General features: G+C 46.4%; 2 protein-coding genes across 3 annotated transcripts in view; both read left to right on the plus strand.

Annotated features, from left to right (window-relative positions):
• ATP6V0A2 (ATPase H+ transporting V0 subunit a2) overlaps window positions 1-17916 on the plus strand; it is a 53383-nt gene extending 35467 nt beyond the window's left edge. Inside the window, exons 10-20 of one of the 2 annotated variants that reach the window (XM_017544403.2) lie at window positions 1955-2105; window positions 2382-2518; window positions 2787-2974; window positions 3085-3175; window positions 5453-5571; window positions 6412-6622; window positions 8973-9092; window positions 10096-10215; window positions 12060-12177; window positions 14086-14257; window positions 15212-17916. In XM_017544403.2, the coding sequence (XP_017399892.1) occupies window positions 1955-2105; window positions 2382-2518; window positions 2787-2974; window positions 3085-3175; window positions 5453-5571; window positions 6412-6622; window positions 8973-9092; window positions 10096-10215; window positions 12060-12177; window positions 14086-14257; window positions 15212-15317 (1533 nt within the window). In that variant the 3' untranslated portion in view covers window positions 15318-17916. The remainder of the gene's footprint in view (window positions 1-1954; window positions 2106-2381; window positions 2519-2786; window positions 2975-3084; window positions 3176-5452; window positions 5572-6411; window positions 6623-8972; window positions 9093-10095; window positions 10216-12059; window positions 12178-14085; window positions 14258-15211) is intronic. The other variant, XM_037744256.1, reaches the window with a different exon arrangement.
• An 808-nt stretch (window positions 17917-18724) lies between these two features.
• DNAH10 (dynein axonemal heavy chain 10) overlaps window positions 18725-23596 on the plus strand; it is a 177268-nt gene continuing 172396 nt past the window's right edge. Inside the window, exon 1 of the mRNA XM_037744185.1 lies at window positions 18725-20145. Coding sequence (XP_037600113.1) covers window positions 19926-20145 — 220 coding nt within the window. The 5' untranslated portion in view covers window positions 18725-19925. The remainder of the gene's footprint in view (window positions 20146-23596) is intronic.

A 23596-nucleotide genomic window follows, 5' to 3' on the forward strand; every position in this document is an offset into this window, starting at 1 on the left:
TTTTTTTTGAGACAGAGTCTCGCTCTGTTGCCCGGGCTGGAGTGCAATGGCCTGATCTCGGCTCACTGTTACCTCTGCCTCCCAGGTTCAAGTGATCCTCCTGCTTCAGCCCCCCTAGTAGCTCGGATTACAGGCTGGCACCACCACGCCCAGCTAATTTTTGTATTTTTAGTAGAGACAGGGTTTCACCATGTTGGCCAGGTTGGTCTCGAACTCCTGACCTCAGGTGATTCACCTGCCTTGGCCTCCCAAAGTGCTGGGATTACAGGTGTGAGCCACCATGCCTGGCTGAAATTCTGTATTACTACACAAGCAATATAAATGTTTATTTACGTGAAATTAGTTTTCTGGCACATGTTTATGGTACTCAAGGAACTTTTAGAAGGAGGCAGTTTCAGGATAGCTTTCCTAACCTCACTGACGGTTTTTTCTTTTTATATTTTTGTGTACTGAATGAAAACACATGAGGTCCTGGATCTGAGATGTCCTTTGTGTCTCTCTTGTGGACTTCTCTGTCTTTTCTCTTTTGTTCCTGTCCTGCTCAGTTTTGAACACACTCCAGTGGTCTCTCCTCAGCATGTGGTCCCTCAGCAGGGGAGGCCCTGGCAGGTCAGTGCCGTGAGTTTAGGGACTGGGCTGCTCCGTCCCCACTCCTGCAGACTTTACTGCCCATGACCCCAAAGTACTCAGTGTCACCTACTCTTGGACTGGACAGAACGCTTCCCAGTTCCAGCTGCTTTTTGCGGGTTGGCTTCCTCTGCTTTCCAGGGAGGATCGTTTTGGCCATTTTGGGTGTTTTTTGCCCAGGTCCCTTGGAGGCCACATTGCTTACCTGCATCCTCTGGTCTGGAGGCTGCTGGGTAGGTCTTGTAGCTATTGGTGGTTTCCTCATCCATTTTGTTTTCCCCAAAATACAAATGGGGACGTGGTTTGGATGTCAGTACCATCCGTGGGCTTTAGGTCTTGTTAGCAGTTGCACTTTCTGCTCTGAAGGGGACTCGGGGACGTTCAAAGCTGTGCACCTCTGAGAATTTCCCCAGAACCCCCTTACATGCGTGCGTTTTAAGGGATACATTTTGGCCGGGCGCAGTGGCTCGTGCCTGTAATCCCAGCACTTTGGGAGACCGAGGTAGGTGGACCACTTGAGGTCAGCAGTTGGAGATCAGCCTGGCTGACATGGTGAAACCCCATCTCTACTAAAAATACGATAATTAGCCAGGCATGGTGGTGCACACATATAATCCCAGCTACTTGGGAGGCTGAGGCAGGAGAATCACTTGAACCTGGGAGACAGAGGTTGCAGTGAGCTGAGATCGTGCCATTGCACTCCAGCCTGGGCAACAAGCGTGAAACTCTGTCTCAAAAAAAAAAAAAAAAAAGACGTATTTAGACCGGAAAAATCTACTATTCTGGCAATAACCTGTTTTACTTTATTTTAAAAGTGTTTTCATTATAAATCAATATGATGCATTTCAGAATTGTAAACACTCATGGAAAAAGTTATATTTTTGATTTTGCCATAATACAATTCATGTTGTCATTTTGGCTTATTCTTGCCTTTCTCATTTTTGTATTAAGTATATTACAGTTGTCTGAAACTTCCTCTTTCTTCACCATTTTTCAGAGATAAAGTGTTCAGTGTCAGTTTTCTGTCAGTGACTCTGAGCCTGCCCGTACCCATGTGCCCCGTGTTCCCAGCCCCATTCACTTCTGTCCCACTCAGTCCTGCTCTCGCCCTTCCTTCTTGGAGACCACAGCCCCCAAGTGCCGCCCCCGCCAAGCTCCCGGCTTCCTCACAGACGGACTTTTCCTTTAGCCCCTCTGGCTGCCCTTGACCCTGTTGAGTGGAGATTGGTCCTGCACCAAAGCCACATACACAGCCTCGCCAAAGCAATAACCGAGATTTGGTGAATATGGATAGTAATTTCTTTGTGTTTCCTTGTTTATGTGGAAGAGAGAGAGCGGTGCTACAATCCCCTCATTCATGAACATAATCCCCACAAAAGAAACACCCCCAACGCGGATCCGCACCAACAAATTCACCGAGGGATTTCAGAACATTGTGGATGCTTACGGAGTTGGAAGCTACAGAGAAGTCAATCCAGGTTGGAAGTCGGATTTGTAAATACCCGTTTTTCCTATGGCATTGCTGCATTCTTGCTCTAAGAATAAAATAGATGTTTGGAAAAAGATGCTGACCATTCCTTTTTTGCTATCTTATTTAAAAGTAAAAGGTTTTAAATGTAACCACACAATCCTATCTTGGGAATTCTGGAGAAAGTCAGTATCTAATTATTATATATCATTGTGTTTGAATGAACTCAGATTTTCTGTATTTGCTGTAAATCAGAAATCTCTTTCCCTTTCTTTTTCTTCTGCAGCTCTCTTTACCATCATCACCTTCCCGTTTTTATTTGCTGTGATGTTTGGAGACTTTGGACATGGCTTCGTGATGTTTTTATTTGCCCTCTTGTTGGTGTTAAATGAAAATCATCCCAGACTAAATCAGTCACAGGAGGTAAAAATCTAAACACTCCAGCACATGTATCTGTTTGGGTGGCATTAGTGGTGACCGAAAGAAAGACACCTCTTAGATGTTCGCTGTGGGCTTTGGCTGTGCTGGGCAGGTATGTGGCTTGTCACCTGCAGCTGACAGTGATGTCTGCAGGTCAGGCTGTTTTCCAGGAAGCCCTGGGAGGAGTGGTGAGGGGTGTGCCCACACTGGCTGCTGCCACATGGACACCCTCCAGTAACCGTGTTCTGACCCCCGCTCTTGCCCTTCGCAGATCATGAGGATGTTTTTTAATGGCCGGTATATCCTCTTGCTGATGGGGCTGTTCTCGGTGTACACTGGCCTCATCTACAATGACTGCTTTTCAAAGTCAGTCAACCTGTTCGGCTCCAGGTGGAACGTGTCTGCCATGTACAGCTCCAGCCACACCCCCACAGAGCATAAGAAGATGGTGCTTTGGAAGTAAGTGCCCCTTAGCTGGCGCTGGCGATGCTCTGGGTGGGAAGTGTGTTTCCTAGACCTTCCTCCTCCCGCAGTCAGCCTCCTCCTCCTCACTCTGCTTTTTGTTACAGCGACAGTGTCGTCAGGCACAACAGGGTTTTGCAGCTGGACCCAAGCATTCCTGGAGTGTTCCGAGGCCCTTATCCCCTTGGCATTGATCCTGTGAGTGCACCATGCCTTGTCGTCATCTCTGGGTGCTCTATGGTGCCAACTAGCTTTGGGCACCACAAGGTTCTCTAGGGGAGGGGCTCATTAGCCCCCCTGGGCATCCCAGTCCCAGGGATGGGGAGGGGAAGCCAGGAGCTGGGGAGCCCTCCTTTTGGGAAGGTGAGGTCAGAGGAAGTCCTCAGAGAGCTGGGGCTGCGTTCTGTCATGTGTCCTGACCTGTTTTCTTCTGGTGAAAAATGGCACTTCAGTAGCCCCGAAATGTGTGCCATTTCCTACCTTTCTTCCTTGTATATGTGAACTTTGAAAAATCCTCAATCTAGAAAGAAATGGTATGGCATGTTAGCGCTGAAAGGAAGCAAAAGGTTATTGCAGTGCTTACTGGGGTAGTTGTTTGGAATGGGTAAAGTGTTAGTAGAGAAAGTGGAGAAGTGGCCCCAAGGTGCCAGGACCCCTACCCTCTCGAGGCCTCAGCAGACCTGGCTGAAGCACTGGACCACAGGGCTGGGTGGGGCTTTCCTGGGCTGTCAAGTGTCTTTCTGGGGAATCAAAAGAATGACTCAAATTGGTTTGTGAATGTAATTGTGTACAGTCATTAAACTGAGCAAAAAAAGTCTAGCATTCCTTAACCGGGGCACTCCAAGGAGGCAGTATCTCTTAGTGTGTTCTGTTTATTCTCATCTCTAATCATGATCGGTATAATTTCATGTTGTAGTGTTAAGTCTTAATGTAACTGGAAACTTAGAAACACATCTACAACAATTTCTTTAAGATACAGCATTTTGGAGCCAAATTCAGTAATAACTTGTAGCTTTGTGTTAAGGAAAGAGATGTTTCTGAATAAGGAAACCAAGGAAAAAAGTTTGAGTGAGTGTTTTTTGGGAGATGTTGGGGGAAATGGGATATGGCTTTGTCTTCTTTTTGTTTTAATTGAATTTTAAACTAGGCATTACATTTGATTCAAAAGTAAACCAATGTATGTACATTATAAATATACATACTTTAAAATAAGACATAAAAGTATATATAAATGTATCAGCGAAGTTAACTTGCCTTCCAGTCCTCAGCCCTGAATACCTCATTCTAAAATTTAAAATACCTCATTTTTGCAAGGGCAAAATAAGGTATTCAGGGCTAGGAACTGGGAGGCTAAAAATTTAAAAATTAGCAGGGAGTGGTGGTGTGCGCCCATGGTCCCAGCTTCTTGGAAGGCTGAGGTAGGAGGATTGCTTGAGCCCAGGGGGTCAAGGCTGCCATGAGCTGTGATCCCTCTACTGTGCTACAGCGAGACCCCTTATCTTAAAAAAAAAAAAAAAAAGGGATTGGCTGGGGTGGCTCACGCCTGTAATCCCAATACGTTGGGAGACCGAGGTGGGTGGATCACTGAGGTCAGGAGTTTGAGACCAGCCTGGCCAACATGGCGAAACCCTGTCTCTACAAAAATACAAAAATTAGCCAGGCGTGCTGGTGCATATCTGTAGTACCAGCTACTCAGGAGGCTGAGGCAGGAAAATCGCTTGAACCCGGGAGGTGGAGGTAGAGGTTGCAGTTGAGCACCACTGCACTCCAGCCTGGGTGATGGAGTGAGACTCTTTCTCAAAAAAAAAAAAAAAATCTTAATAGGTCCTGTTTCCCTTTTCCTTACCCACCTGAAGGGCAGGCTGTAGGAATTAATTTTCAGACAGTAAGAGAAGCAGTCAGCAAGTGAGGATGTTGTGGGGACTCAGACCAGCGGCGGGGGCCACTGAGTGGACATCAGCCATGGCCTGGGGTCCCTCTCGGCACATCTTGGCTTGGCCACTTGCAGGATTTCTGCTTTCATTGTATTCACAGCTAAACTTTATGACAAAATACACATACAGGAGCAGGTATGGCACATATATGTAAACATGTGATAACACATGTATGTCTCCTGCCCAGGTAGAGGGGACATAACCCAGGACCTTGAGAGCATCCTGGCCCTTCCACTCTCTGGGCTGTGTGTGACTCTCCCTGGCTTTTCCTTTTGTTAAGAATTCCTAGGCACGTATCCCTAAACGCTATGTGGTTCCATCGGGCATTCTTTGAACTTTGCACTGATAAAATTGTAACTGTCTGTGGCCCTGGGTTAAGGAAATCAGTGGTTCTCAGATTGAAAGCATCAAAAGAAAAGGCTGAGTATTGTTTGCTTCTTAAACTTAGAGCTGCCTTTCTAGTTAAGACAGGAACTTTCTTGAGTGTCACCTCTTCAAGGAAGTTAAAGATTTTTTTTTGTTTCATTTGGTTTGATTTTAGATTTGGAACTTGGCCACAAATCGCCTCACTTTTCTAAACTCTTTCAAAATGAAAATGTCTGTGATTTTAGGAATCATTCACATGACTTTTGGAGTTATTCTGGGAATATTTAATCACTTGTAAGTACAGATTTTTTAAAAGTAGTATTTATAAAGCAAACTTGGTATTTCTTCAGTTTTGCTTCTTGTTGGGGACTGTATTTATTGGGTAAAGGACAGCCAATACGATGCTGTATTTACATGATTCTGTTGCGGTTTAGATTTTCTGCAGTGTCAGCAATTCATTCATTCAGCAAATATATATTTATTGATGGCAGAGTAGTGCCAGTTGCTGTTTGAGGCACTAGGGGTTCAGCAGTGAGGAGGGCAGGAAAAAGTTATTGCCCCAATGGCGCTTACATTCAAGTAGGCCAGGCGTGCGACATGCACGTTCATGTTGATTTCCAGAAGGGGTGCTCGTCATTCTTTATTTTACAAATAAAAAACCTTTTTGTTTTTACTTTATTAGAGCTAGTATATGAAGAGTAAGAGATGGTGTCATTTTTCTTTGATTAGACCTGTTCATTCTCATCTGTAAACATAATTTGTATAATTTGATGTTGTAGCTTTAAGTCAGTATAGCTGGAGTCTTGAAAACCCTTTAAACAATCTAAGAGACAGCATTTTGGAGCCAGATTCACTAATATTATGTAGCCTTACTTTAAGGAAGGGAAGGAAATGTTTCCAAATAAGGGAACCAAGGAAGAAAGTTAGAGTGAGATTTGATCCCAAAAACTGTAGTAGTTTTGGCCAACCTCACTTCCCCTTTCCTCGTGGATGTATCTGGAACACTCACGTATGAGTCATCTTATGAGAAATGATGTTAATAAGCTTAATAGTTTAGTTGCAAAGAGTTTAATTTACTCGTTTTAATGTGGGCTGATCTTGTTCATGGGCTGATTGATTCCTTTTCTTTTCTAGGCACTTCAAGAAGAAGTTCAACATTTACCTGGTTTCCATCCCAGAACTTCTCTTTATGCTCTGTATCTTTGGATACCTTATATTTATGATTTTCTACAAATGGCTGGTTTTTTCAGCAGAAACCTCCAGAGTTGCTCCCAGCATACTGATTGAATTTATTAACATGTTTTTATTCCCAGCCAGTAAAACAAATGGTCTTTACACAGGGCAGGTGAGTCATCTTCCTACCCTCACGAACTTAACAGAAGTATTTCCAGTAGCCTTTTACTCTGATCGGTAGAAATGTCGGGTGATCTCCACGGACTCCCAGGAGCCTGGGAAGGCTGTTTCTGTCTCTGTGGGTGTCATCAGCAGAGGTGCCAGTCCAGCTCGACCGCTGTGTGCAGGCTGTGGTCAGGCAGCGTGACCAAACTCTCTGCCACTCAGTAGCCATCAAAACCAGCAGGAAGAGGCTGGCCACAGTAGCTCATTCCTGTAATCCCAGCACTTTGGGAGACCAAGGCTGGTGGATTGCTTGAGCCCGTGAGTTCGAGACCAGCCTGGGCAACATAGCAAGAGCTCATCTCTACAAAAAATACCAAAATTTTCCAGGCATGGTGACTGCACCTGTTGTCCAAGCTTCTTGGGAGGCTGAGGCAGGAGGATCGCTTGAGCCTGGGAGGTTGAAGCTGCAGTGAGCCATGATTGCACCATTGCACTTCAGCCTGGGTGACAGGGCAAGACCCTGCCTCAAAACAAAACCAAAAAACAAAAAAAAAAAACCCAAACTAACAAAACTGGTGGGAAGAAAATGCATTACCAGAGGGTTCCTGAGGGCTGCCCAGTCCCCCCATTTAGAAGGGACCACCTGGACCACAGCACATGAGCCCTTTAAAAAAATGGGCTTTCCTGCCATCATGCGTTTGTGTGATGTCAGAGTGGGCGCTGAGGGCTGACTGCTCTGCTTGGGGGCCCTGCTCTGCCATTTCCTCAGGATGGAACTTTGAGCAGATGACTCACTTCTCTCTGCCTCTGTTTCCTCATCTGTAAAATGGGACTAAAATTAGGAGCTGGTTCATAGTGTACCGCAAACGTGTCCAAAGTGCTTACGAATGTGCTTGCACATTACATGACAGTAAATGTCAGCGCTTGCCACAGTTCCTACCCACCTTACACTGAGGGTCTTTGTGCTGTGAGCGCCACGGCACCTCCTGCCCACAGATACTCACCACGTTGTCCAGTGTCTGTGACGGTGTCTGGGAACCCCCCAGTTGGTAGTATCAGAGCCTGTGTTTCTCCCGAGCCCTGTTTCAGTTTTTCATCTTGTTGACCTGAGAGTGGAGCATTTGGTTTTGTTTTTCACATTCTGTTGGGTGCTGGAAAGTTTTAAGTCTGATGTGAAGCTCAACTTATAGAACTTTGGGCCTCTTTGACGAGATGCATGTTTGGTTTCTTTTTGAACTTTTCAAGTTTCTATTTTTTTTGTTTCTCTTATTTATGATTTTTAAAAATTGTATTTTATCATTATTTTATTGAAACTTTCTACAATGGCATAGATACCACAGATAAATGCAAGGGCATTCAGTGGGCATCGGTGCTGTGGATAGAAAGATCAATGAAGGGCAGCTACCTTTATTTAGCACCTGCTGCATACTAAAAAGTGTGCTTTCTTTACTTAGCATTTCTTAATTCTCACAACAGCCCCGGGAGGTAGGTGGCGTCATCCCCTGTGACTGATAATGACGGGTGGCTCAGGGCAGTGCTGGTCACTCAGCAGCCTGTAGGGCCAGGCTGTTAACCCAGGTCGGCCTGGCTGCAGCCCAGGACTTCTGATGTGGCTGTGCCTGTGGCCGCCACCTCTCTCGGCGTTTCAAGAGGTTCACGGCATGGATGGTGTGGAGATCATACAGCCTTGTGCCTGAGCAGCACACATGGCTCTAGGAACCTGTGTTTGATGAGGGGGCGACCACAGACAGTGATAAGCTTGGGACAGCACAGTGTCCTGTCCAGACCCTGGAAAGACATGCAGACTGCAGTGACTGTGTAAGCCTGAGTGGGTTTTGCTCTTGAATTAGCTTTAAGTAACTATACATCTTCTTTTTCTAAGGAGGTGTTTTCTGTTTTGTTCTGAATGCTCTTCCGCGATTTTCTGTGTGTGGCGGTAAATCCACTTGCTTCACACTAAGAATCCTCAAACAGTCTTTATAATCATCAGATAACACGAAAACAGGACCAAGAATATCAAAAATATTCCGCTTGTGTGTATACTTCCTCATTTACAGTGTTTTCAGAAAATGATTGGTTGGAGTTTGACTCTATTTAGAATTTTTGTAAAATTTCCTTGCTGGTCTAAAACCAAATACTACTTTACCACAGGTCATTAGTGTTATTCATCAGTTCTAGAATTCAGCTATGAGCTTAGGAAAAGAAAACAATTCACTGGCACGTGTAGCTGGCTGGCATTTATTTCATGTTCCTCTCGTGGAGACACTATTTGATCTTCACTGATTTTGTTGTGTATTGCTGACACTGCAGGCATGCCTTTGTGTTTTAATCAAGTTTCTCACCTTCTGCACTAACAGGAGCATGTCCAGAGAGTGCTGCTGGTTGTCACAGCATTGTCTGTCCCTGTCCTCTTCTTGGGAAAGCCACTGTTTTTGTTGTGGCTTCACAATGGGCGTAGTTGCTTCGGGGTGAACCGGGTAAGTGCGGGTTTGGATTCATGCTTGTAAATCGTGAGCAAAGCCTGCTTTCAGTTATCCAAGGATTGGTGTAGAAAACACCTTCTGGAGGGTCCCTTTCTCTTGATTTAAAAGCCAAAACTTCCTTTATTAAAAACATTGATGTTGGCTGGGCATGGTAGCTCACACCTATAATCCCAGCACTTTGGGAGGCCGGGGCGAACAAATCACCTGAGCCAGGAGTTTGAGAGCAGGGCAAAACCCTGTCTCTACCAAAGATAAGCTGGGTGTGGCAGTGGGCGCCTATAGTCCCAGCTACTCGGGAGGCTGAGTTTGGGAGGATGGCTTGAGCCTCAGAGGCAGAGGTTGTTGCAGTGAGCTGTGATTGCGCCAGTGCACTCCAGCCTGGGCAACAGAGCAATCTGTCAATTAATTAATTAATTAAAACAAAAAAAAATTGATGTTGAAAGAGCCTGCTATATCCTGGGCCTGTGGAGACAGGTTCTGATGGTATTAACTATAAGTCTATTGGGAGTTTAGCTCAATCTCTCAATTCAGATGGCATAATTAAAAAGCCTTTTTCCATATTCTTCTTAATTCCTTCTTTAAGATTTTTGGTTTTTTTGAGACTGGAGTCTTTCTCTTTCCTCCAGGCTGGAGTGTAGTGGCGCTATCTCAGCTTACTGCAACCTCTGCCTCTGGGGTTCACGTGATTCTCCTGCCTCAGCCCTCGAGTAGAGGGGATTACAGGCACCTGCCACCATGCCCCGCTAATGTTTTGTATTTTTAGTAGAGATGGGGTTTCGCCGTGTTGCACAGGCTAGTCTGAAACTCCTGACCTCAGGTGATCCACCCACTTTGGATTCCCAAAGTGCTGGGATTACAGTGAGCTAATGCACCTGGCCTAAAGAATTTTTTTATTCTCAAAGAGCTGAATCATTAAGAGAAACAAGCTGTATAAGTTTTGTTTTTTCACAGCCTTGTGGTTTTACAGGCACTGACTCTGTGCTCTTTTGGTTGTTAGCGCGGTTACACACTTGTAAGGAAAGACAGTGAGGAGGAAGTTTCCTTGCTGGGAACCCAAGATGTAGAAGAGGGAAATAACCAGATGGAAGATGGATGTCGAGAAGTGACGTGTGAGGAGGTAATCGTTTCAGTTGCTGTTGATAGTCCTAGATAAGTAACCAAGCTCCCATAGAGATAATTATGTTAAGATGATAATATTTAATAATCTTAAAAAATTGTGTAAGAAAATGGGACTTGCAGCCTCCAGAACTGTGGGAAAGCAGTTTCTATTGTTGAAGCCGACCAGACTGTGGTTAGGGTTCGAGTGAAGGTTAGTGCTTTCCAGATGCTGTTTGATGACACAGTTGGTGCATTATATATGAGCTTGGGTCATCATTTGGTCATTTCACTTCTCCAGTGGGATTTCTGCTGTTACATTACGAGTTATGATAGGAGTAACTGAAGGTGCCATGAACATGGCTTTCAAAAGCTTCTTGTGTCAGTCAGAACTTTTCCATAGTTGCAAGACATAGAGACCCTTTTCTGATTTCAAAGGGATCTCTGCTGGCTCATGTCAGGACACAGGTAGAGTTGGTTTCAGGATGATTACAGTTTCCGTGTCTCCAATTCCAAGAGGCCTTGGTTGGCTTTTTTCTTTGTAAGTTTTCTTTATATTCTGAAGTCAGTTGGCCCCATGATGCTGGAACCATGGTCACAAGTTGCCCTGGGCTTATTTTTTTATCTTTCCATCAGAGAGCAAAGTGCCCTTGCCAGCTTGCGACTGTTAGGAAAAAATTCCCAAATTCCTGCCAGCCCTGGACCAGTGACTGCCGTCTTAGTCCTGTGGGGCTGCCGTAACAAAGCACCACAGCCTGGGTGGCTTCAACAAGAGACTTTTCTCACGGCTGCAGAGGCTGGCAGTCCCGGACTGAGATGCTGGCCGGCTGCTTTCTCCTGAGGCCTCCCTGCTCGGCTTGCTGTGTCAGCACAGCGCCTTTCCTCTGCGCCTGCACCCCTGGTTTTCCTGATCTCCCCAGAAGACAGTAGTCACAATGGGTCAGGGCCCACCCCCTGACCTCACTCGATTACCTCCTCAAAGGTTCTGTCTTCAAATATGGTCACATTGCGGTTAGGGCTTCAGCATAAGACTTGGGGACATAATTCAGAGCACTGTGGTTGGGGGTACAAGGCTGGACAGGGAAGTTGTAGTTCCCCATAAAGAAGAGAGGTGCAGTCCCGGGCAGACAGAGCAGAGCGCATCCTCTGCTTTCTTTTCTTGGAAATTTTATTTTGGCCATTTAGTGAGGACCAAACAAAATTTATCATAGTCAGCATTTTGTAATTATTATGTAATTTCGTGTTTTAATTTGGGGCGTTTAATAATTAAGTTTCTAGGATCATAAACACAAGCAGAGCAGGAAAGCGCCTGAGAGTCACCTTGCCTGGTGTTCTGCAGCCCTTTCCCTATCAGGGACCCCTTGCAGAGTGTTTCCCTGGTTGGCTTTACTTAGAATGCCCACATCTGTTAAACTGGCAGCTGTGAATCACCTGCTGCTCTTACGGTTGGTGTTTTATCAGCACCAGGTGATATCAGCAGGTTTTATCAGCATCAGGTGGCTATTTTATCAGCAGATGTTACATAATTACTGAGGCCTGCTTAGGAACCTCATTTTATAACAGCTGTGGCCATCACAGTTCCTCTGGTCTAGCCTCTTGGTTTACACAGGGGAGTCTGAGGTGTGGGGTGGAGTGGGGCTGGTGAAGGTGGGGATTTGGGGTGGTAAAGTTGTGGTCATGGAGCTGGGGAGTGGCAGAGTGAACAGAGTGCAAGTCTTGGGTTTCTGTTCCTCACACTCTAGCGTGTTTTCACCAGCATCCAGCCAGCAGCTCTTTCATTGTTGTCCTTGAAGTGGAACCCACTTGGCTTGTAGAAGTACACATGTCACATCATGACTTTAACATATGTTGTGTGCTCTCTCTCAGTTTAATTTTGGAGAAATCCTAATGACCCAAGTAATCCATTCCATTGAGTACTGTCTGGGATGCATCTCTAACACCGCCTCCTACCTGAGACTCTGGGCGCTCAGCCTGGCTCACGCACGTAAGTTCCTGCTGAGACCTGCAGTGCCAGGAGGCTCGGCAGGGGGCACTGTGGGACATTTTCACTTTGTAACTGGTAGTCGTAGCACCATCTTTCGGTTGCCATTATTCACTGCTTAATGCACAGATCTCTTGGCTATTTCTTTTGGCTGAGGGATGCTGTGGAAAAATCATGGAGGGAGTCTCTCTGAGACTGGTCTGGCTTCAGAGGCTGCCCCAGTTAGAAAAAAATCACTGAGATACGAGGGGCTTTGAGAACTGAGATGGCTTGGAAGCCTCTGGTATAATCACCTTCTACTGTTGCCATTACTTTTTCTGTCATTGGCTATTTTATTCATTGCTGCCTTACCAAGTGTGAATATCTGTTTATTTCAAGCAGGTCTTGTCACATTGCTCATGGGTAGCTTTGATCACAGGAGTCCTCCCTTTGTACGATTCCAATAACACACACATGTTAGTTTCCACAGTGTAGTTAACACCTGTTCCCCAGCAGCATGGTTCCAATTTCAGTCACCACAGTAACTAGCTGTGCAGGTAGGTGCAGGTGCATTTACCAGCCTACGTGAGGGGGGTGTTGTGATGAAGATGCCAGTGACCCACAAGTGGTGCTTGGTGATGTTACAGGACACTGAAGGTGCAAAGGGTGCAATGTTGGAAGTAGGTTCAAACTTAGAAAAGAATAGGACAGGCCGGGCACAGTGGCTCATGCCTGTAATCCCAGCACTTTGGGAGGCTGAGGCAGGTGGATCACTTGAGGTCAGGAGTTCGAGACCACCCTGGCCAACATGGCAAAACCCGTCTCTACTAAAAATAGAAAAATTAGATGGGCGTGGTGGCAGACACTTGTAATCCCAGCTACTCGGGAGGCTGAGGCAGGAGAATTGCTCGAACTCAGGCAGTGGAGGTTGCAGTGAGCCAAGATTGCGCCATTGCACTCCAGCCTGGGTGACAGAGCGAGACTCTGTCTCAAAAAAAAAAAAGGACAATTTGGCAAGTATTAAGATGCTTGCTGCGGATCAGGTCACCCAGCTTGTCCAGTTATGCAACAGGAAGCAAGCACTGTTCAAACTACCCTAATAAGCTGTTGTTTTTCTAATACAAAGAAAAGACTTTTATACTCAATGCTTTTAATGTGTTAAAGACAGATTTGCATTTTTTCATTTCCCTACATTTTTTGTTAAAACATTCAAAGCTCTTTTATCGTTGGCTATATTGTTGGCCAACAATAAGGGAGTTTGTAATGTTTTAACAAAAAATGTAAAGGCCACAGAAGAAACCTGTTTTCCCATGGGTTAGTCAGGATGCTTTGGAAGGTTTTGATGGCAAGGTCATTTTTGTGCTTCTGCACTATTGTGCAAAGCAGGCACTGCCTGTGTTTGTGGAAACCACCGGATGAGAGAGAGTGCCTTTTTCTTTTCTTTTTTTTTTTTTTAAATTAAACAAAATGCTTATGTTTATAAGCATAGCCAGAGGTCTGGAATTTTATGGCTGGAGGGGCCCTGTGGTTGTTCCTGTCCATTTTGCAGAGGCGGTGACAGAAGCCCATTGAGAGTCCAGGCTTTATCCAGTTGGTCCCTCGGTGGCAGAACCAGGCCTGGGAGCCTGTTTCTGGCTGCCTGGTCTGGTGCCGCTTTGGGAGGTCACTAACCCAAACCTAGTCTGGGGCAAGACCTCCTTTGGGAGATGACCTCTGCTGGTTTTGGAGCACCAGGTCTTCCTTAGTGTTTGAGACGGTCGTGGAGCTGGCTGCCTTTCACACAAGAAGCAGTTGCGTCTGTGTTACATGTGTGTCTGTTGTTTTATGGGATAATGGTCCAGAGCTGCCAGAGGGAAACTCAGTCCAGGAAGCTCACAGAGTGACCCACGGAACGTAAGCGGGTGTGACTGTGCAGGCTGCCCTCCTTTGCAGAGTTGTCCGATGTCCTGTGGGCCATGCTGATGCGTGTGGGCCTCCGCGTCGACACCACCTACGGCGTCTTGCTGCTGCTCCCGGTTATCGCGCTTTTTGCGGTTTTAACCATTTTCATCCTTCTGATCATGGAAGGGCTTTCTGCGTTTCTTCACGCCATACGCCTCCACTGGTAAGTTTGACCTGAAGCTTAGCCTTGGAACTGTTACTTAAAAATCATACTGGCACCCCCCCTACCCTGCCCAACCAAATATACACAGCCCCTGCAAAATCTAATGCTGAATTTAGGCTAGTTCTTCCCTTCCTACCATTGGGATCTGTGCTCATATCTTCTGAGTTAAAATTGTATTTTGGGCTGGGCGCGGTGGCTCATGCCTGTAATGACAACACTTTGGGAGGCCGAGGCAGGTGGATTACCTGAGGTCAGGAGTTCGAGACCAGCCTGGAGAACATGATGAAACCGTGTCTCTACTAATAATACAAAAATTAGCTGAGCGTGGTGGCATGCACCCATAATCCCAGCCACTTGGGAGGCTGAGGCAGGAGAATCACTTGAACCGGGTGGCAGAGGTTGCAGTGAGCCGATATCATGCCATTGTACCATAGCCTGGGCGGCAAGACTGAAACTCTGTCTCAAAAAGAGAAACGAAAAAAACCTGTATTTTGTTTCTGAACTATTATCACTGAGAAGTAAAAGCAAATTTAAGTTTACAGAATACTGATATATGTTTCATACTCTGAATTCACTTTGGATCTCACAGGTTGCTCTATCTTATTGCAAAATAAATGCTTACGTATTTCTTAATCTTTTAAGGTATAGGTCGGATTACTGCTCTGTGCCTCCAGTGACCCCTGGCAGGAGAGGTTCTCGTTTCTTGTGCATGTGCTTTTGTGTGTTGGGCAATGAGAGGCAGCGGATGCATCAGAGTTGCTCTTCACACTAGGAAAGCTAGCACAGGGTTAGGGGTGGCGAGCGGTGTTTAGCTAAGTAAAAATATTTGTGCCAAGAACATGTTTTGGAATGAAGCAATTTCAGCACAGGAATTTATTTTTTAAACTTATAAATGTTGTTTTAAGGAATATGATTTCATCATCTCCCATTAATACATGGCTTTTTTTTTTTTAGGGTAGAATTTCAGAACAAATTCTACGTTGGTGCAGGCACCAAATTCGTTCCTTTCTCGTTCAGTCTACTTTCATCGAGGTTCAGTGACGACGACAGCGTGGCATGATCATCTTGCTGTAACCAACAAGCCTTCCCATGTGTGGAGAATTATCATGTTATAGAATTTCACTTATGTCAGATTTATGATAGGAAAAATTCCATCTTCATTGACTGCCTTATGATATAGCCAAATAATTCTGTAAGATATACCTCTTCCTCATATGTTAAATATTTTCTAAAGTTTATCAATTTGAGATATAAAAATTTCTTTTGTTTTTTTATGATGAGCAAATATAAGTTAATGCCAAATGTTATGTTAAAGGTATTTTTTCAAATATAAGATTGGGAGAGAGAAACCAATTTTGAATGGCTAATTGAAAATGGTATTAGACACTTGATTCCTTAAAACTTTATTTTTTAAAAAAAAGAGTTAATCTGTCACCTGAGATTGTCAGATGATATTTTCCAACAGCTGAAATATGGATAGTTTTTAAAAAAATTTAATGATGGGTAATCAAAACATTCACATGTATTCTGCTTGATTAAAAAATATGCAAACTTTTGTTTTTTTTGAGATGAAGTCTTGCTCTGTTGCCCAGGCTGGAGTGCAGTGGCACAATCTCAGCTCACTGCATCCTCTGCCTCCTGGGTTCAAGCGATTCTCCTGCCTCAGCCTTGCGAGTAGCTGGGATTACAGGCGCCCACTACCATGACCAGCTAATTTATTTGTTTTTTTATAGAGATGGGGTTTCACCGTGTTGGCAAGGCTGGCCTCAAATTCCCGACCTCAAGTGGTCTACCCGCCTTGGCCTCCCAAAGTGCTGGGATTACAGGCGTGAGCCACTGCGCCCGGCCAAAAATATGCAAACATTTTTTATCCTGTGCTACCTAGAATTATAAGTAGAGGATTGTTTTTACAGTACTGTCTTGTTTTAGTAACTGGGGACAATGGGATAAAATAACATACAACAAATGGTTATCCCACTTGTATATTTTTTTAAAGACTCTTATCCCGTTATCCTTACATCAAACCAGTTATGATAATTGTATGTTTGGAAAGGTAAATTGTATACTGAGCCTTAAAACCCAGTGTGACTCAGAAAGTATAATGTGGACATGATTTGAATTTAGTGACAGCTTGGCTGATTTCACTGAACCAAAAGGCTTTATACTGAGTGAAGGAAAGGTTAAAAGTAGTATTTTGTATATTTTTATAACAAAATATAAATGATGATATTTTACCATGAAGAGATTACACTTATCCTTGAGAACAGTCTAATGATAGTTTTTTTACTTTCAGACTATTTCTAGTTAAAGGTCTGATAAAAGTATTTAGAGTTAATTTAAACTTCCAAACTGTTTAGATCAGTTGAAAACTAATTCTTGATAGCCACTATTTTATAATCTTTCGTTTAAATTCATCTATTCACTTGACATTTAGTTTTTTGTGAACTTGAGTCAGTCCTATTGAACATTCTGATCTATATTCTTGCAAATTATGTTAATTTTTTATATTTTAGTTTGATTTTAGACAATTATTTTCAGAAAGAAATCTTTTTTTCACCTTTTTAACATTGTGAGTGGTACGCATTAAAAGGCTATCTGCCCCTATCCTCCTTTACCCTGTTTCAAGGTGGAGAGCTTGCAACTTATGTTACAAGCTGGGATCCTGGAGTGCTGAGTGGAATGTAGCTGTGCAGGTGATGTCAAGGCATGAGCAGAACAGCGTTGACATAACTGTGACTCTTCAAATTAAACCCTTTCGATTACAGTACAGATTCTATGTGCTGCTTCATGAGATGCCACCCAAGGCAGCTTGGGTTTACTGCTTTTTGTCCCTCAAATTATCAGATAATGCCGACAAAACACTTGAAAATAATTCTGCTCTCAAAGTGATACTTCTCTAGAAAGGTGTCATGTCGGGCACTCGTGTTGGGTGACTGTGACATCCTAGAAGTGCTGGTCAGGTCTCAGAGTGGCTTTCACCTAGATCCACGCTTCCACTAGGGGTCACTTGTGTTGTTAACCTTGCTCCAAGGATCTGTCATAAAAACAATAGTAGCGACTTCATCCCTGGAAGCCCAAGACTTCAGGGCACTGTTAACTGATTGGTAAATAAGAGACATTTGCCGGAGTTGTTTACTGCTCCCTACTGTAATTCTCACGGGGCCACTTTTTAACTCTTTCTAATTCACACCTCTTCGTAGGCCATAGACCAGAGGATGCAATCATTTCTCTGTTGAAATCTATGTAGTAGTTATGTAGAATGTCATTATGTGAAAAACGAATTCAGAATCCTCACTTCCTGGAAATGTAGTTTGCTAGTGGTGTGTTACAGGTGCCAGGGCAATTCCTGTTGTTGTTGTTTTTTTTTTTTTTGTAAAGCCATGGGCTCCAGTGTCATGTTACCAGAGCTGTTGCTGAGTTTTGCTTGTTTTTCAGCCTTTTGCTAGAACCTATTATGTGTCTAGTTTTTAAAACATACTTCATTCTTTGATAGCAGAGATCCAGAGAAAAGATGGCAAGTTGTGTGGACGATGCTGAATATGTTTATTTTCCTAAAGATAAATGTCACGACAGCCACATTTTTCAGTTTTCATTGAGATGTTTATTACCATGTGTTAACAGAATCCTAAAATAAATACCCAAGGGATTTCTTCTAAATAGAATTTGATTTCAACCTGCTGGGTGGAGACTGCAGTTGCGGGGGTCACTTAAGGAGTGCAAAGGGTGTTCTGTCTGATTGGATCTGGGTGAGCCCTGGACTTTTCAGCAGCTAAAGGACTTGGAACTCCTCTTTCACTGAAGGCTGCTCTGTTCTTGTTTCTGGAATGGGTATTTTATAACAACATCTGCTGTCAGTATCTCCTCTGCAGTTGTTTATTTAAAAAAATTATTTTTATTTTTTTGAGACAGAGTCTCATTCTGTCACCCAGGCTGGAGTGCGTGGTATGATCTCGGCTCACTGCAACCTCTGCCTCCAGGGCTTAAGCAGTTCTCCTGCTTTAGCCTCTTGAGTTTAGGCGCCTGCCATCACGCCCAGCTATTTTTTGTATTGTTAGTAGAAATGGGGTTTCACCATGTTGGCCAGGCTGGTCTCAAACTCCTGACCTCAGGTGATCTGCTCGTCTCAGCCTCCCAAAGTGCTGGGATTACAGGTGTGAGCCACCATGCCCAGCCCTCTGCAGTTGTTTAATAAGGCATAGAACACCTGTAGCATAGGTCAGTCACCCTTACAATGTTCATGAATTAGGCTGGGCGTGGTGGCTCACACCTGTAATCCCAGCACTTTGGGAGGCCGAAGCGGGTGGATCACCTGAGGTCAGGAGTTCAAGACCAGACTGACCAACATGGAGAAACCCTGTCTCTACTAAAAATACAAAATTAGCCAGGCGTGGTGGCACATACCTGTAATCCCAGCTACTGGGGAGGCAGAGGCAAGAGAACAGCTTGAACCCAGAAGGTGTAGGTTGTGGTGAGCTGAGATCGCGCCATTGCATTCCAGACTGGGCAACAAGAGCAAAACTGTCTCCAAAAAAAAAAAAAAAACCCAAAAATAATGTTCATGGATTACATATTCAGGTGTTTTAGAGCCTGATGCATTTTAGAAAAGAAAAGCAAAAAAACAACTTTTACAATTCTGCAGTCTGCATTTAAAAACAGTAAATTCCTCTATTAAAAATGTAAAGCCAGGTTTGCCTGCATGCCATAGGGATATCTCAGGAAGGCTATGATGAACTCTGAAATCAAGATGATGGAAATGAGGCCGTTTGGACTAACAGTCTTCCTACAGTCAGGCCATTCGTGCTGATCTTTGGTTTAGAATTTTAAGAAATAGTACATTCCACCTGTTCTTTGGTGGGAAAATCCAAGGGTTAGCCTAGTCATCTAGGGGCTCAACTCCTTGTGAGGGGAAATGACAGTGAATAAGTTAGTATTTTGCTCCACAGATGCATGAAAGGACAAATTTGCATCTTCTATCAGTATTGAACTTCCTTTTGCTAATGACAAATAAATATGTCTATATTTTTAAACGTGGGTGTTTCGTTTTATTATGCTCTGGCTTGGCGAGAAAGCCAAAGAACTCCACTCCTTCCTCCCTGATGTCGTAGGCAACGAGGAACTCGTGCCGCCTTGGCTTATTTCTCCTCCCCTGGCCTTTGACCCACGTGGCTGAGGACTGAGGGCTGAGGGCTAAGGGCTGGGGCTGTATCCTGCCTGGCCTCCAACCCCGCCTCTGCCACGCCGAGGTGCTGTGAGCTCACCTTGCCACCAGCCCCAACTTCTGCAAGGTGGGCGGGCTGCTTTGCAGATCCGGTCCGGGTGAGGTGGGGTCGCACCCTCGGCTGCAGCGGCCCGAGAGCGGCTCCTGGCGGCGAGGGTCCCTCTCCAAATCCAGGGGCGTGCGAGCTGCGGGGACCAGGGACCGGCCCACCTCGGCGGCCCGGGGGCCTGGTGCGCGCCTCCGAGATCTCGGGGCTGGGGTGCTGGCGGGTCCCGGGCGCGCAGGTGCCGGGACCGAGGTGCCGGGCGCCGGTCACTGTCGTTCTTGCGGCCCCCGCGCCGGCGCCGTCAGCGGGGCGGGCGATGGCCGTTGCTGGGAAGTCCGTTGCTAGGGCCGCCGTTGCCACGGACGCCCGCCCTGCGCCCGGCTCCCTCTGCCCTGCGCGGCGCCATGGACGACCTGCGGGTGCTGTGGATGCGCGACCGCGTGTACGCGGCTTTCGGCATCACCGACCCCCAGCTCTTCGAGGACCTGCTCAACCGCGACGACGGCCAGGGCGAGGATCTCATCCTGCACTTCCTCAACCAGGCGAGCGAGGAGGAGGGCTCGTCGGCGCTGCTGTTCTACCGCAAGGTGGTGCCGGAGGAGGAGGAGGTGGAGGTGGAGACCGGTGAGCCTCGACGCGCCGCTCGCTTCCCCGGGCTTCGGCCCTGCCCGCCCCGGTCTCTCCGGCGGGCGTGGGGGCTGTGGAGCCTGCCCATCGCCCGGCCCCGGCCGCAGGTGCTGTCCCTGAACACTGCCGCCCGGCACGTGCAGGCCCCGGGCGAACCCGGCGGTCACAGCCGCCCCTGCCCTCCTGGGCCCAGAGCCCGCTTGGAAAGCCAGACCTTGATTGAAAAAGCACAGCAAACACTGACGTAGCCCTCACCTCGTACCAGGGGCGGTTGCAACGCTCGTATCCACTCCTTAACCCTACGAGGCCGGTGTATCCTCATCCCCATTTTGCAGATGAGCAAACGCGCAGAGGGGTCCAGGAACGCGCCCAAGGCCCATAGGCAGTCAAGTCCACTGTACATTAACCCAAACGGCTGGGTAGAGCCATCCCCAGATGTGACAGGGACCCCGGTCACTGTCACTCTCCTCGAGGGTCGCAGAGTCTCACGGAGGGTCCCAAGAGCACCCCTTTCTACTTCTGGAGGTTCCTCATATGCTAAAAAATAAAGTAATGCTAAGACAAGATTTTTTATTTATTTATTTATTTATTTTGAGACGGAGTTTCACTCATGTTACCCAGGCTGGAGTGCAATGGCGCGATCTCGGCTCACCGCAACCTCCGCCTCCCGGGTTCAGGCAATTCTCCTGCCTCAACCTCCTGAGTAGCTGGGATTACAGGCACGCGCCACCATGCCCAGCTAATGTTTTTGTATTTTTAGTAGAGACGGGGTTTCACCATGTTGACCAGGATGGTCTCGATCTCTTGACCTCGTGATCCACCCGCCTCGGCCTCCCAAAGTGCTGGGATTACAGGCGTGAGCCACCGCGCCCGGCCCAAGGTTTTTTAAAATTACAGTAGACTTTAAATGTTTATGTTGAACAAATTAGCATCGGAAAAAAAAAAAAAAAAGACAGTGACCAGGGTCCCAGAACCCTGTGTGGAGGCGAATCCTCAGCCCTACCTACTCTCTGATAGGCCCAGGGACACAGAGAAGGCAGGGAGGGGCCAGCACAGCTGAGGGGAGGAGGCGGGACAGCTCTCTTCAGAAACAGCCAGGAGTGGGACCTCAAAAGCCGCGACCTCGCAGGAGCACCAGCCCAGAGCACAGCTGCGGGACCTCCGCCTGGCTGTCTAGCCTCCTGGGCCACTCTCCTCAACCCCTTCAGGACTGGGGGATCCCTTGCAAGGCCCCTCACTGGGTTCGGGTGGCAGGGCCGGCAGACCTTTGATTTTTTTTAAAGGGACCAGGCACATTTATTTTATTTTTTATTTTGAGACGGAGTCTCACTCTGTCGCCAGGCTAGAGTGCAGTGGTGTAGTCTTGGTTCACTGCAACCTCCGCCTCCCGGGTTCAAGCGATTCTCCTGCCCCAGCCACCTGAGTAGCTGGAGCTACAGTCGGGTGCCATCACGCCCAGCTAATTTTTGTATTTTTAGTACAGACGGGGTTGAACCATATTGGCCAGGCTGCTCTAGATCTCCTGACCTCATGATCTGCCCTCCTTGGCCTCCCAAAATGCTGGAATTACAGGTGTGAGCCACCGCACCCAGCCTTATTTTATTTTTAAACTTTTTTTTTTTTTTTTGATAGGATCTCACTCTGTCACCCATGCTAGAGTGGAGTGCAGTGGCACGATCTTGGCTTACTGAAACCTCTGCCTCTTGGGCTCAAGCGATTCTCCCACTTCAGCCTCCTGAGTAGCTGGGACTACAGGTGTGTGTCACCATGCCCAGCTAATTTTTATATTTTTGGTAGAGACAGGATTTCACCATGTTGCCCAGGGTGGTCTCAAACTACTGAGCTCAAGTGATCATCCCACCTCAGCCTCCCAAAGTGCTGAGATTCCATGCGCGAGCCACCTGGTACCTGGCCACCGTCTTTTTTTTTTGGCGGAGGGGTGGACAACAGAGTCTAGCTCTGTCACCCAGGCTGGAGTGCAGTGGTGCAGTCCTATCTTGGCTCACTGCAACCTCCACCTCCCTGGTTCAAGTGATTCTCCTGCCTCAGCCTCCCAAGTAGCTAGGACTACAGGCACCCACCACCACACCCAGCTCATTTTAATTATATAGAGACGGGGTTTCACCATGTTGACCAGTATGGTCTTGATCTCTTGACCTCGTGATCCACCCGCCTCGGCCTCCCAAAGTACTGTTTTAAAAAATTATGGCAAGACCCTAAAACAATGAATGCGACTTGGATTTCTTGCAGAAACCTCTAAGGGCCTCTGTGAACGGAGGGGTGGCTGTTTTCTGCTGCGTTTACTAGCACGTGTTTAACCCAAATGTCATTGTCCTGTGTAGAAGCAGAGTTCAGTCTCACTTCAGAGTGTCCCCCTGGTTAATTCCTGGACCCTCTCAAGGGAGCTCAGAACTCCCCGGCCCCTGCCCCTGCTCCCATGCCCTGTTTCTGGGCTGTCTCTGTCCCTGGTCTTCCCTTCCATTTCTGTCCCTTCTCCACTATCGCCTCGTGGTGAAAAGCTGATGAATTCCTTGGTGAAGATGCTGTCTCTGGAAACTCAAAGCTGCTGATTGTGGAGGTGCCAGATGGTGTCGGGTTTTGGGGGTTCTGTCCAGGTGGGGAGAAGAGACCTCCCACCTCCACATGTTGTCACCCACTCTCTGCTTATGAAGCCTACAGGCTCATACAGACCCTTGAGCAGTTTCCCTAGATTATTTCTGGGGGACAGGTGCTTCCGGTCTGTTCAGAGGACCTGAAGAGAGGCGAGTGTGTCCCTCCATTCCTATTTTCCCCCCTCTTTCTGCCCCTCCCCTGGTCAAGACTTCTCTCTGGTCCTGGTTACAAATGATAGGAATGGAGACAGAGAGTGGGGCAGGTGGCAGTCAGAAAGGTGAGGTGTCCTGCCGGCAGCAGATACCCAAGATGCTGACCCAGTGCGCACCAAATGCAATCGTACTGTACCCGTCATTCAGTCACCTCCTTACATTTAACACAGTTACACACATTGCCAGAACACGTGTTCTCTTAAAAATTCGCAGAACATACAATTACATAGAAAAAGAAAAAGCAACGCTTCTCCATTCCTGAAGCCCCAGATCTGCTCCTATTTCCAGGGTTAACCACTGTTAATAGTTTGCTGTGTTTCTGGTTGGCTCTTTTGTCAAATTATCAGTCAGTTAATCAATCAATCATCTATCTACCCACCGACTGATCTGTTTACCTACCTTCCTATACATCTATCTATCTACCTACCTACCTATACATCTTTCTCTCTATTATCTGCCAACTGACCAATCTGCGTGTCTAGCTACCTGTCATTCACCTATCATCTATCTATCTGTCTGTCTCTATCAGTTTTCTACCAGTTAATCTACCTGCCTACCTATACGTCTGCCTCTCTCTCTCTATTATCTGTCTACCAACTGACCAGTCTGTCTATGTGTCTGTC

Source organism: Cebus imitator, unplaced genomic scaffold (assembly GCF_001604975.1).
Source record: "Cebus imitator isolate Cc_AM_T3 unplaced genomic scaffold, Cebus_imitator-1.0 Scaffold169, whole genome shotgun sequence".
NCBI classification, from domain to species: Eukaryota; Metazoa; Chordata; class Mammalia; order Primates; family Cebidae; genus Cebus; species Cebus imitator.